Source organism: Neofelis nebulosa, chromosome 1 (assembly GCF_028018385.1).
Source record: "Neofelis nebulosa isolate mNeoNeb1 chromosome 1, mNeoNeb1.pri, whole genome shotgun sequence".
In the NCBI taxonomy this organism is placed as follows: domain Eukaryota; kingdom Metazoa; phylum Chordata; class Mammalia; order Carnivora; family Felidae; genus Neofelis; species Neofelis nebulosa.
This window is the reverse complement of record NC_080782.1, coordinates 141,227,802-141,240,077: the sequence shown is the minus strand read 5'-3', so window position 1 is coordinate 141,240,077 and position 12,276 is coordinate 141,227,802. Positions and strand designations below refer to the sequence as shown.

General features: G+C 37.0%; 1 protein-coding gene across 1 annotated transcript; it reads right to left on the bottom strand.

The window, feature by feature from the left end:
• Nucleotides 1-1,929: 1,929 nt before the first annotated feature.
• On the bottom strand, nucleotides 1,930-2,188 carry LOC131518517 (transmembrane protein 258-like). Its single transcript, XM_058740847.1, has one exon. The coding sequence runs from the start codon at nucleotides 2,167-2,169 to the stop codon at nucleotides 1,930-1,932; it is 240 nt and encodes a 79-aa protein (XP_058596830.1). The 5' UTR covers nucleotides 2,170-2,188.
• Between the last annotated feature and the right edge of the window lie 10,088 nt (nucleotides 2,189-12,276).

Here is a 12,276-nt window from a genome sequence, read left to right as displayed (position 1 = left end):
TTTTATAGGAATTCTGTTAATCTTTCCACACAAACTTGAGGAAAAGAGAAAAAGCAAACCTTCCAAAATTATTTAAGGAGACTATTGTAATCTTAATCCCAATAGGTAAAGAGGAGGAGAAAAGTATTGGCTCTTCTTATGATTATATGTGAAAAATTTGAAACAAGGCGAGAGCTAGGTAAAATAAAGATGTATTTTATAATACATAATGATCAAGTAATAAATACGTAAGTTACAACATGATTTAACATCAGAAATTCTATCATTATAATTCATATAACTCCATTTATGTGTTAATGATTTCTAGGAAGAAAACTCTTTGATATCTTTAGATGCAGAAAATTCTTCAGTAATGTTTTGGTAAAAACCCTTCATAAATTAGTGATACTTGGGGACTGATATTTATTAAATGTATTTGTTTTTATATTATATAAGGATATGTGTGTGTGTGTGTATAATTGTACATATGTGCAGGTATATTCCTATAAAAACATATTCCTAATAAATATATCTAAAAACATATAAAATATATTTTTTTCCCATTAAGTACAGTGATTGCTAAAAATCTACCACAAACATTATACCTACTGAAAACATAGATGCTGTTTTTATTTTTATTTTTATTTTTATTTATTTATTTATTTTTTCAACGTTTTTAATTTATTTTTGGGACAGAGAGAGACAGAGCATGAACGGGGGAGGGGCAGAGAGAGGGAGACACAGAATCGGAAACAGGCTCCAGGCTCTGAGCCATCAGCCCAGAGCCTGACGCGGGGCTCGAACTCACGGACCGCGAGATCGTGACCTGGCTGAAGTCGGACGCTTAACCTACTGCGCCACCCAGGCGCCCCCATAGATGCTGTTTTTAAAATATTGATCAAGATTAGGACATTCGCTAGCACAACTACTGTATAATATAGTATTTGATATCTTGATCAATGCTCTGAGAATAAGTGTTAGGAATTGACAGAGAAAAGATAAAATTGGGATTTGGGGCACATTAAGTGGTTATGTACCTAAAAACAACAATGGCCGTAAATAACTATCAGCAAAGTATTTGGACTAATAAGGGTTAGTTTTCAACATGGTTGTCGGTAAAGTACAAACATAATAAAATCAACAGCATCCCTCTCCAAACCAGTTATAACCAACTATAAATAATACACTTTTCAGAAAATTCACAAAAACTAATGTGTTATTTAGGTCTTAACTAAAGCTACATGAGAAATCTATGGAAAAATTTTGAAGTTAATAACATAGAAAATGATCTGGGTAAGTGGAAAGATATGCCTGTCCTTTAATCAAGAATAATATATATTTTTAGAATACCTAAATTAATTTTATTATTAATTACTTTGACCAATATCATGCAAACCCCCAGTTGGATACTTCTGTGAACTGTGATAAATTTAAATATAAATGGAAGGATAAAGGTTAACAGGTAGTCAAATATAATCTTCAACCTTGCCACTTACAGTGTGGTTCTTGGACAGGCCTCATCATCATTATCATTACCATCTAAGAGTTTATGGAAAATATAGACTTTGGGGACTCACCTCAAACCCAGTAGGTCAGAATATGTATTGTATCAAGGTCCCCAAGTGATTTGTATGCATGTGTTTCTGTGTGTGTGTGTGTGTATGTGTATTTTACTATAGTAGAGATTACTACAAATCAGTAATAAAAATATAAATATCTCAACATAGGATTGCAAAAATTTGGACCAGGAACTTACAGAAGAAGCCTAAAAAAATCACTAGTCTTATAAGGAGAGGCTCATGTTCATTGTTAAATACAAAAATGAAAAATTTTTTGCACACATCTACCTTTATTGTGAGCAGCTGGTGAGGGCGCTCCCAGCAGTAGTAAAACAATCAGTTTACCAAAGCAGGGGTTCCATGAAGCCACCTGATTGGAACCTTTGAGAGTTCAGATGTACATGCTGATCCAGAGCAGCAGGAAGGGGACTCCAAATCCCATGAGGAGCGAGGCCACCAAAGAGATGAGGAACTCTTTGTAGATATCCAGAGTGCACTTGGGGGAGGTAACCTTGCAAATGAAGAACCAGAGGGTAAAGAATATGCTAGCAGCCAATAGCACTGTGGTCAGGTGGGGGAAGAGAGCCAGTTTCACTGGGCTGGTATATCTACTCATGGCCTCGAGCTCCATTTTGCCAGGAGCAAGGTAATCCATTGCTCCACCTCTGGAATAGAAAAAATGAAAATTACGTAAAGAGATATCATTCTAGATACATTATGGGCATGGATCATGCCACATGTTTGGCAGAACATAAACAACAGGAATCTTCACCTTCTGTGGTGGGAATGTAGATGGCTGCAGGAGTCCTGAAAGGCACTAAAGCAGTACTTAGTAAAATTAATGCTCTCTGAGCCAGCAATCCCAGTCCTGGACATGAACCTTAAAGTTTACAAAGGAATGCACACAGATTGATTCGTGCAATGTTGCTTGTGGTACCAGCAAGCTACAGACTTTCTGGGCATCCATAATTTCAGTACTAAGTCAACACACATGTTGAAAACAACATGCTTTGTAGGAAAGTAAAAGTAGCTCTAGAACACAGTGTACTGTTTCTGTAAGTTAAGAAGGTAAGAACACGTGTCTATTAGCCATCTGACTACCTTCTTTGGAAAAATGTCTATTCATGTCTTCAGCCCATTTCTTAACTGGATCATTTGCTTTTGGTGGGGGGCGGTGTTGAGGTTGATAAGTTCTTGATAGATTTTGGATACTAATCCCTTATCCGATATGTAATTTGCAAATACCTCTTCCATTCCATAGGCTGCCTTTTAGTTTTGTTGATTGTTTCCTTTGCTGTGCAGAAGCTTTTTATTCTGATGAAGTAGTTCAGTTTTGCTTTTGTTCCCTTGCTTCCAAAGATGCGTCTGGTAAGCAGTTGCTGTGGCTGAGGTCAAAGAGGTTGCTGCCTGTTTTATCCTCTAGGATTTCAATGGTTTCCTGTCTCACATTTAGGGCTTTCCTCATTTTGAATTTATTTTTGTTTATGGTATAAGAAAGTGGTCCAGGTTCATTCTTCTGCATGTCACTGTCTAGTTTTCCCAACACCATTGTTGCAAAGACTGTCTTTTTTTCCATTGGATAGTCTTTCCTGCTTTGTCAAAGATGAACTGACCAGATAGTTGTGGCTCCATTTGTGGGTTTTCTATTCTGTTCCACTGATCTGTGTGTCTGTTTTTGTGCCAGTACCATACTGTCTTGATGGCTGTAGCTTTTCACTATAGCTTGAAATCTGGAATTGTGATGCCTCTAGCTTCACTTTCCCTTTTCAAGATTGCTTTGGCTATGTGGGATCTTTTGTGTTTCCATACAGATACTACCTCACACCTGTCAGAATGGCTAAAATTAACAATACAGAAAACAAGTAATGTTGGCAAGGATGTAGAGAAAGGGGAACCTTCTTACACTCTTGATGGGAAACAAACTGGTACAGCCACTCTAGAAAACAGGATGGAGTTTCCTCAGAAAGTTAAAAATATAACTACCTTATGACCTAGCAACTGCACTACTAGGTATTTATCCAAGGGATACAAAAATACAGATTCAAAGGGTCACATGCAACCCAGTGTTTATCATAGCATTATCAACAATAGCCAAATTATGGAAAGAACCTAAATGTCCATTGACTGATGAATGGGTAAAGAAGATTACATTAATACTACTCAAAAAGAATGAAATCCTGCTGTTTGCAAAGACATGGAAGGAGCTAGAGTGTATTATGTTAAGTGAAGTAAGTCAGAGAGATACAAATACCATATGATTTCCCTCATATGTGGAGTTTACAAAAAAAAACAGATGAGCATAAGGGAAGGGAAAAACAAAAGAGGGACGCAAACCATAAAAGATTCTTAACTACAGAGAACAAACTGAGGGTTGATAGAGGGAGGTGGGTGGGGGTGGACTAGATGAGCGACGGGCATTAAGGAGGACACTCGTTGGGATGAGCATTAGGTGTTATATGTAATTGGTGAATCACTAAATTCTGCTCCTGAAACCAGTATCACACTATATACTAAAATTTAAGTAAAAACTTGAAATATTAAACAAGTAAAATTAAATTTAAAAAATAAGATAGGAACAAAAACTATTTAATGTATGAGGCCACACAGAAAAGAAGTATATACATCAAATACCTTGGAATAGTTTATACTTTTAGGGAGGTATGGAATGGGAGTGGGGCATAGGTGAAATCTACCAAATAATTGAATTGAGGAAGGGACTAATGGTAATAATCTTCCATGAATTAAGGTGCATAATTCTAGAAGAGAGAGGGAGGCAGAAACAATATAAATTATAAGAATTTTAATGTAAATTATATTAATTATACAAACTGTAATGCAATTATATAAAATGTAAAAGTCAGTGGTCTCCATATTCAAGAGTTTTGAAGTCTCACATCATCTGGTGCAATAATATAATGCTTAGGAAGTATATAATGCTTGGAAGTGATCTTTCTCTTGAGCATTTTAATACATCTTTTTAAAAAATTTTTATAATTTTTATTTTGGAAAGAAAGAGAACACGAGTGGGGGAGGGGCAGAGAGATAGGGAGACAGAATCCAAAGGAGGCTCCAGCCTCTGTGCTGTCAGCCCCAGAGCCTGACAGGGCATTCGAACTCATGAACCATGAGATTATGATCTGAGCTGAAGTTGGACGCTTAACTGACTGAGCCACCCAGGCGCTCCTAGCATTTTAATACATTCTCAATGCATTAATATTTAGCACTCTAATCACAGGAAAACTTTTGAGAGCCATGGTTTTGCTAACATAACCTCTATAAAAATTTAAATTTTGTTGAGTGCAGTAACACCACAGTTTGTAAACCGAAGGATGAAGGGTCAAGTTGGAGTAACAGATGTGTTTTGTCTGTCCTATATGGTATTCGAAATATTGTAAGTAATCACTAAGACTTAATAATCATTAACTTTCACGTAGGAGTCAAGATTTGTGGCTTTTCTTTAGCAAATTCCAGTGCTGGCAACGCTGGCCCTCTGTTTTTATGTGATGAAGCCTTGGTAGATGCCGGGGAGCAGCTTCGGTCTGAATTGGGACCATGTATTCTCCAGCATATCCTTGCCTGATGCACTATGTATGTGCATTTGTATCAGCCATCCAGCTCCTGCTGACAGTTGATTTGGTGAGGCCTTAAGCATGGAACATGCCCCAAGGCTCAGCAAAGAGGATTCTCTTTCATCATGTCCAGACTGTCTCAGACTTAACTGCCACATCTCTCACTTTTATTCTTCCACAAACCTTTAAGTTGATTACATGGGGGTCCTTCTGTCCTGCTTCTGCTTATACTCAGGTGGTTTTTAAATCCTACTGCCCACCAGTGAACTTCTGTCCTGTTGAATTTAATCTTGCCATTGCCCTTCTCAGACTGTGTTTGCTTTAGATACATTGAAATCTTTTCTTTCCCGTTTTTCGATCTCATGTAAGTGCCAACAATACTATCTGTCAGACTGATGGGTAGAAAACACTAAAACCATATTTTTATAGTGTTGAGTGTGGCAACACTTGTCTCACTTAAATATAGGTCAATACAATGTCTTATGTAAGTTAACAAAAATATTCCCAGTCTTACCTCCTCTTAAATCTGTATTTATTCAGTTCTTATCCTGGGTGCTCTAGTTTTAAGAATGGTATCAATTTTATTAAGTATTATTAATGATGGTTATTAAAAGGATTTTTTTCCTAGATGTCTGTTTTTATGTGTACCATTTGACCATTTATTCAACAATTTGAAACACCTCCCACGTGCTTAGCATGACTTAGGGATGTCTATGGAAATAATGCCTTTGCTGTGCTTACAGAGCATAGAGAAAAGAGTAGGAAACAATGTGCGAAAGCCTACACAGGCAGGGTAGTATGTGAAACATAGAGTGGTTGTTTCTTCCCGTAGAGACTGACTAAGGAATTGAAAGAGAAAGTTTTCATAGATTCAGGGAGGAAGTGACTAACCAAGATCTGTTTTCTGCCCCTCATTAACCCTGGGTCTGGCTCCCTTACTTGCTTTCTTTATTACTTAATTTTACTCATTTTTTTTTCATTTGATTAAAATGACTTTGGAGTGCATAAAACATTGCAATAATGTAATGAATGGCATTACATTTGTTAAAGCACTTGTAGAGAAAAAAAAACCAAACAACTGCATATATAGCTGTTTTCACCACCTAACTTTAATAAAAGGGATAATTACGTTGGCCTTGGAAAATAAAAGATTTCTATGTAGTTTCCATCACATAAGGGATTTTTTTTTTAATTTTAATGTTTTTACTTATTTTTGAGAAGGAGAGTGCAAGCAGGGGAGGGACAGAGAGAGCAGGAAAGAAGATGTGAAGCCGGCTATGCACAGAGTGGCAAGCCCAATATGGGGCTTAAACTCAGGAACTGCAAGATCATGACCTGAGCCATAGTCACACACTCAACCAACTGACTGAACCACCAAGGCGTCCCAGGGGATTTCTTATTCTCTATTATTAACTCTCCCAATAAAAGTCTTCTCCAGTCCCTGTAAGTTACTTTGTTTAAGCATCTGCTGCATTGGTGCACAGGGTATGAGGCAATTTTAGCAGGACCCAGGGAGATTCTTTTTGTCTCTTCTTTTTTCAGCCATCAATGTATTTTAACATCCATTATAAAAAAAAAATATGTTGCGATTCAAACATACAGTTTTGTAGAAAGAATGGTGTCAGGTCAGACTGAAGTCCGTGACTAAGTAAAAAATTGGAAAAATGATAGTACGTGAACAGCCTCAGAAGAGGCATTTAATTTTTTTTTAAATTTTTTTTTAATGTTTATTTATTTTTGAGACAGAGAGACAGAGCATGAATGGGGGAGGGGCAGAGAGAGAGGGAGACACAGAATCGGAAGCAGGCTCCAGGTTCTGAGCCATCAGCCCAGAGCCTGACGCGGGGCTCGAACTCACGAACCGTGAGATCGTGACCTGAGCTGAAGTCGGACGCTCAACCGACTGAGCCACCCAGGCGCCCCTAATTTTTTTGTTTTTTTTAACATTTATTTGAGAAGAGGTATTTAGAAATGGAAAAGCTCTGAGGGTAGATCTTAGTGACTAATGTTCAAAAAATTCTGGACTAGGTGCTTTTTATGATCATTTTGAACCACAACGTTCAGTGCTTTTATGAAATATCTTTCCTTATGGGAAACCCTGAAACTTCTCAGAGACTGAAGTCTCCAGTGAGGTATGGCAAGAAATCCACATGAAGTTATACAATGATGCTCAGAAGTTTGCCTCAGGTGTAAATTAAGCCCCTTGGGATAATGAACGTGGCCCTTAGGACATGCATTTACTTCTGCAGGACAGGAGGTTTCAGTTGATGATGAGCGAAAGTAAACTAGAATGGCTGGAGGATAAGAAAGATTCCCTGTTAGGAGTGCCTGGCTGGCTCATTTGGAAGAACAGGTGACTCTTGATCTCTGGATCATGAGTTCGAGCCCCACATTGGGTGCAGAGATCACATACATACATACATACATACACAAACAAAGTTAAAGACAGATTCCCTGAAGTGACATTGAAGCTTCTGGGAAATCTCTCACCACACAGCTGAGTTTCTAATACAGGTCATACTAGAAGAAACACAAAATCATGTTTTTGTCCCTTTGGTAGACAGTGGTTTGCAAATCATTATCCTATGAGGAAACTTTCAAAGAATAAAGAACAAAAAGAAATAGGAAAAACATAGGAGTGTATCAAGCAGTCATTTTTTTTTTATTTTTTAATATATGAAATTTATTGTCAAATTGGTTTCCATACAACACCCAGTGCTCATCCCAAAAGGTGCCCTCCTCAATACCCATTACCCACCCTCCCCTCCTTCCCACCCCCCATCAACCCTCAGTTTGTTCTCAGTTTTTAACAGTCTCTTATGCTTTGGCTCTCTCCCTCTCTAACCTCTTTTTTTTTTTTTTTCCTTTCCCTCCCCCATGGGTTTTTGTTAAGTTTCTCAGGATCCACATAAGAGTGAAACCATATGGTATCTGTCTTTCTCTGTATGGCTTATTTCACTTAGCATCACACTCTCCAGTTCCATCCACGTTGCTACAAAGGGCCATATTTCATTCTTTCTCATTGCCACGTAGTATTCCATTGTGTATATAAACCACAATTTCTTTATCCATTCATCAGTTGATGGACATTTAGGCTCTTTCCATAATTTGGCTATTGTTGAGAGTGCTGCTATAAACATTGGGGTACAAGTGCCCCTATGCATCAGTACTCCTGTATCCCTTGGGTAAATTCCTAGCAGTGCTATTGCTGGGTCATAGGGTAGGTCTATTTTTAATTTTCTGAGGAACCTCCACACTGCTTTCCAGAATGGCTGCAATCCCACCAACAGTGCAAGAAGGCTCCTGTTTCTCCACATCCTCTCCAGCATCTATAGTCTCCTGATTTGTTCATTTTGGCCACTCTGACATATCGGACAAAGGGCTAGTATCCAAAATCTATAAAGAGCTCACCAAACTCCACACCCGAAAAACAAATAACCCAGTGAAGAAATGGGCAGAAAACATGAATAGACACTTCTCTAAAGAAGACATCCGGATGGCCAACAGGCACATCAAGCAGTCATTTAATACAAAAGTTATGTGTGTGGATTTGTGTGACATTTGTGAGTTTTTGAAGTGGTAATTTTTTGTGATGTGTTTCTTTATTCAAAATCAGTGTTTACTCTTGTGCTTAGTTTTTTGAGGGATTTTATAAAGATTAATATATTTTTCATATGATAAACACATCTGTGAGATAAATTCAGTAATTTCCCTAGGAGGAAGAGCACAGGATGGGCCTTCTTCCCTTTTAGTTGGTTTTTTTTTTTTTTTTTTTAATGTATGTTTATTTTGAGAGAGAACATGAGCAGGAGAGGAGCAAAGAGGGAGGGAGGGAGGGAGGGAGGGAGGAAGGAAGGGAGGGAGAGAGAGAGAGAGAGAGAGAGAGAGAGAGAGAGAGAGAGAGAAGAAAGGAGGGAGGGAGGAAGGGAGGGAGGGAGAGAGATAGACAGAGAGAGAGAGAATCCCAAGCAGGCTCCACACTGTCAGTGCAGAGCCTGATGTGTGCCTTGTTCTCATGAACTGTGAACTGTGAGATCATGGCCTAAGCTGAGATCAAGGGTCGGATGCTTAACTAACTGAGCCACTCAAGTGCCCCATTTTTTTTTAATAGTTCTTTTATCATTTATCTATACATGGTCTTAATAGAAAATTAAAATCTTTATTACTTATACCTAGCTTAAAAATGTTAAAATATAAAATTTACCATTTTACCTAGTTTTTAGTGTACAAATTGAAGGCATTGATTATATTCAGAGTATTGTACAACCATTATCATTGTCTATTCCTGGAAGTTTTTCATCACCCACACAGAAATTCTGTAACCATTCTGAATATTTGTGGGGCTGATAAAGCAATAACTCCCCACTGCCTCCTTAACCTTGCCCCTTATAACCTCTATTCTACTTTCTGTTTCTGTGAATTTTCCTCTTTTTTATATTTCATATAAGGGGAATCATACAATATTTGTCCTTTTGTGTCTGGCTTACTTCACTTCGTATGTTTTCAAGGTTCATCCATGTTATAGTGTGTATCAGATGTATCATTGTACTCCCTTCTGACCCTGAATAATATTCCATTGTGCGGAGATAACATGTTTTGCTTATCCATTCATCCACTGAGGGATACTTGTTTTTTTCCTACCTTTAGCTACTGCGAATAAAGCCAAAACAAACTTTGAAATACAAATATCTCTTCCAGTCTGTTTTTTCAATTCTTTTGGGTATATGGCTGGAAGTGAAATTGCTGTCATATGCTAATTCTGTTTAGCTTTCCAAACTATTTTCTACAGTGGTTGCACCGTTTGATATTCCAACCAGCAGTGTATGAGGTCCCTCATTTTTTTTCATATCCTTGCCAATGCTTGCTGTTTTCAGTATTTTTATATATAACATCCTTATGGATATGAACTGGTATCTCATTGTGGTTTTGATTTGCTTTTCTCTTAAGACTGATAGGGTTGAGAATCTTTTCATGTACTTATTGGCAATTTATATGTCTTCTTTGGTCTATTCAAGTCTTTTGCCCCATTTTACATGGGACTTTGTTTTTGAGTTTTAGGGGTTCTTTACATATTTTGGGCATTCACCCCTTATCAGATGCATGATGTGCAATTTTTTTCCCATTCTGTAGGTTATCTTTTTACTTTCTTGGTAATGTCATTTAATGCACAAAAGGCTTGTTTTGTTTTACTTTGTTTTGATGAGAGCAACTTTATCTGTTTTGTCTTCTGTTGCTCATGCTTTAGTGTCATATATAAGAATCCATTGTCAAATCCAAAGTAATAAAGATGAATCCTTATGATTTATTCTAACACTTTTATTGTTCATCTCTCTATTTAGGTCACTGATTCATTCTGGGTTAATTTCTGTCCATGACATAAGGTAAGGATGTAGTTTTATTCTGTTGAATGTGGAAATTCAGTTGAAGACACTCTTTTTTCCCTGTTGAATATCTTGGTACTCTTGTCAAAAATCAACTGATCATAGATGTATGGGTTTATTTTTATTATGGACTCTCAATTCTATTTCATTGGTCTATATGTCTATACTATGTGGGTCTTAAACTTACTTTTGTATTTTTTTCTTACAGTGGCCTCTTCCCTAAATTAGTTAAGGGCACACCCCCTCACAACCTGGGATCTCTCAGTTTTATCATTTGAGAACCTCTGAGGATTATCATTTTCTTATTTCTGTTTTGTGGTTCAGTTTATGTCTCTTTTAAAGATATGAACAATGCCATCTATTTCTTATTCTTTGTGCATATGCATATATGTAAACATATGTGTATGTATAAACGTGTATTTTTTATTTTTTTATTTATATGTATTTTATTTTACATAACAATATGTGTTTTTATATTTATACAAGTATTTATACAAACCAGTGACAATTCATAGTACATCATCTTACCCTTGTCAATCTCTTAAATGGCTCTGTCTATATAAAGGGCAGATTTCAAGGAGTATGTCTGGATCTGGATTTCTGTACCTTAAGTGTGCTTATTATTAAAAAATATTAGGGGCGCCTGGGTGGCTCAGTCGGTTAAGCGGCCGACTTCGGCTCAGGTCATGATCTCGCGGTCCTTGAGTTCGAGTCCCGCGTCGGGCTCTGTGCTGACAGCTCAGAGCCTGGAGCCTGTTTCGGATTCTGTGTCTCCCTCTCTCCGACCCTCCCCCGTTCATGCTCTGTCTCTCTCTGTCTCAAAAATAAATAAACGTTAAAAAAAAAAATTAAAAAAAAATTATTTGTTATTACATAGCTTATTAGTTCAGACTCTTCCATTAAGTTGAGATAGTCCAATTCTAATGATTGGTTAGTTTTCATTGTACTCTATTTGTTTTGTATGATTTCTTCTATTTTTTTTTTTTTTATATAGATAATCTTCAGGTGACTAACAACGGGAACAACACAAGTTAGCTCTGTTAAATTAATTGTAGGGTATAAGTAAAGAATTAAAAAGCTTTCATTAACCTTTATGTATGGGTGGAAGACACTTTCTGGCTGTTGCCATCTTGAGTCATGCGATCTTTGCTTATTGCATATGAAGGAATTAAAAACATAGCCTTCTCAATATCTGTAATTAGGAGTATTGCCTATGCCTTGAATACTACTTTCCTGTTAATAATATGCCTTTTAAATGGTTTGCATATCAGAGGCCAGTAGTGAAGGGCTGCAGTTGCTCACGAGATTAGAATACAGAATAATATTTCCTGTCACTGTGTCTTTCTCTAAGATCTTCTTGTGTGTTATGGAAAAAAAACATGTTTTGTAATCAGATAAATTTGAGAAAAAGTTATATATATAACAGTTTTGTTTCTTCTTAATCATGATTTTCTCAGAATCTTTCATGTAAGATGTCCATGGTAACTATGTAAGACAGTGTAGAATGCAGCCTTTCCTAACTCAGATCTCAGAAACTGAACTGTGTAAGACAGCTATATAATACCATTCTGGATAACGCTGATCAAGAAAAATATATCTAGACCATTCTAGAAGATTGAGGAACAGGTTATACTGAGTAGAAGAGGTGAATAAAAAATGACAACCCAGAAAGAATGACTTCAGGGTTTTTATAATAGAGGAGCACCCAAAAATTATATAAATAGATAGGGTCCAAAAGCCAAGATAAAATAGAAAAAACACATGGGAATGGACCAAAATGGTTGATTG

Bases quoted from the DNA above. Each gene is read 5' to 3' on its own strand.
- LOC131518517 (XM_058740847.1), bottom strand. From the start codon at position 2,169: ATGGAGCTCGAGGCCATGAGTAGATATACCAGCCCAGTGAAACTGGCT.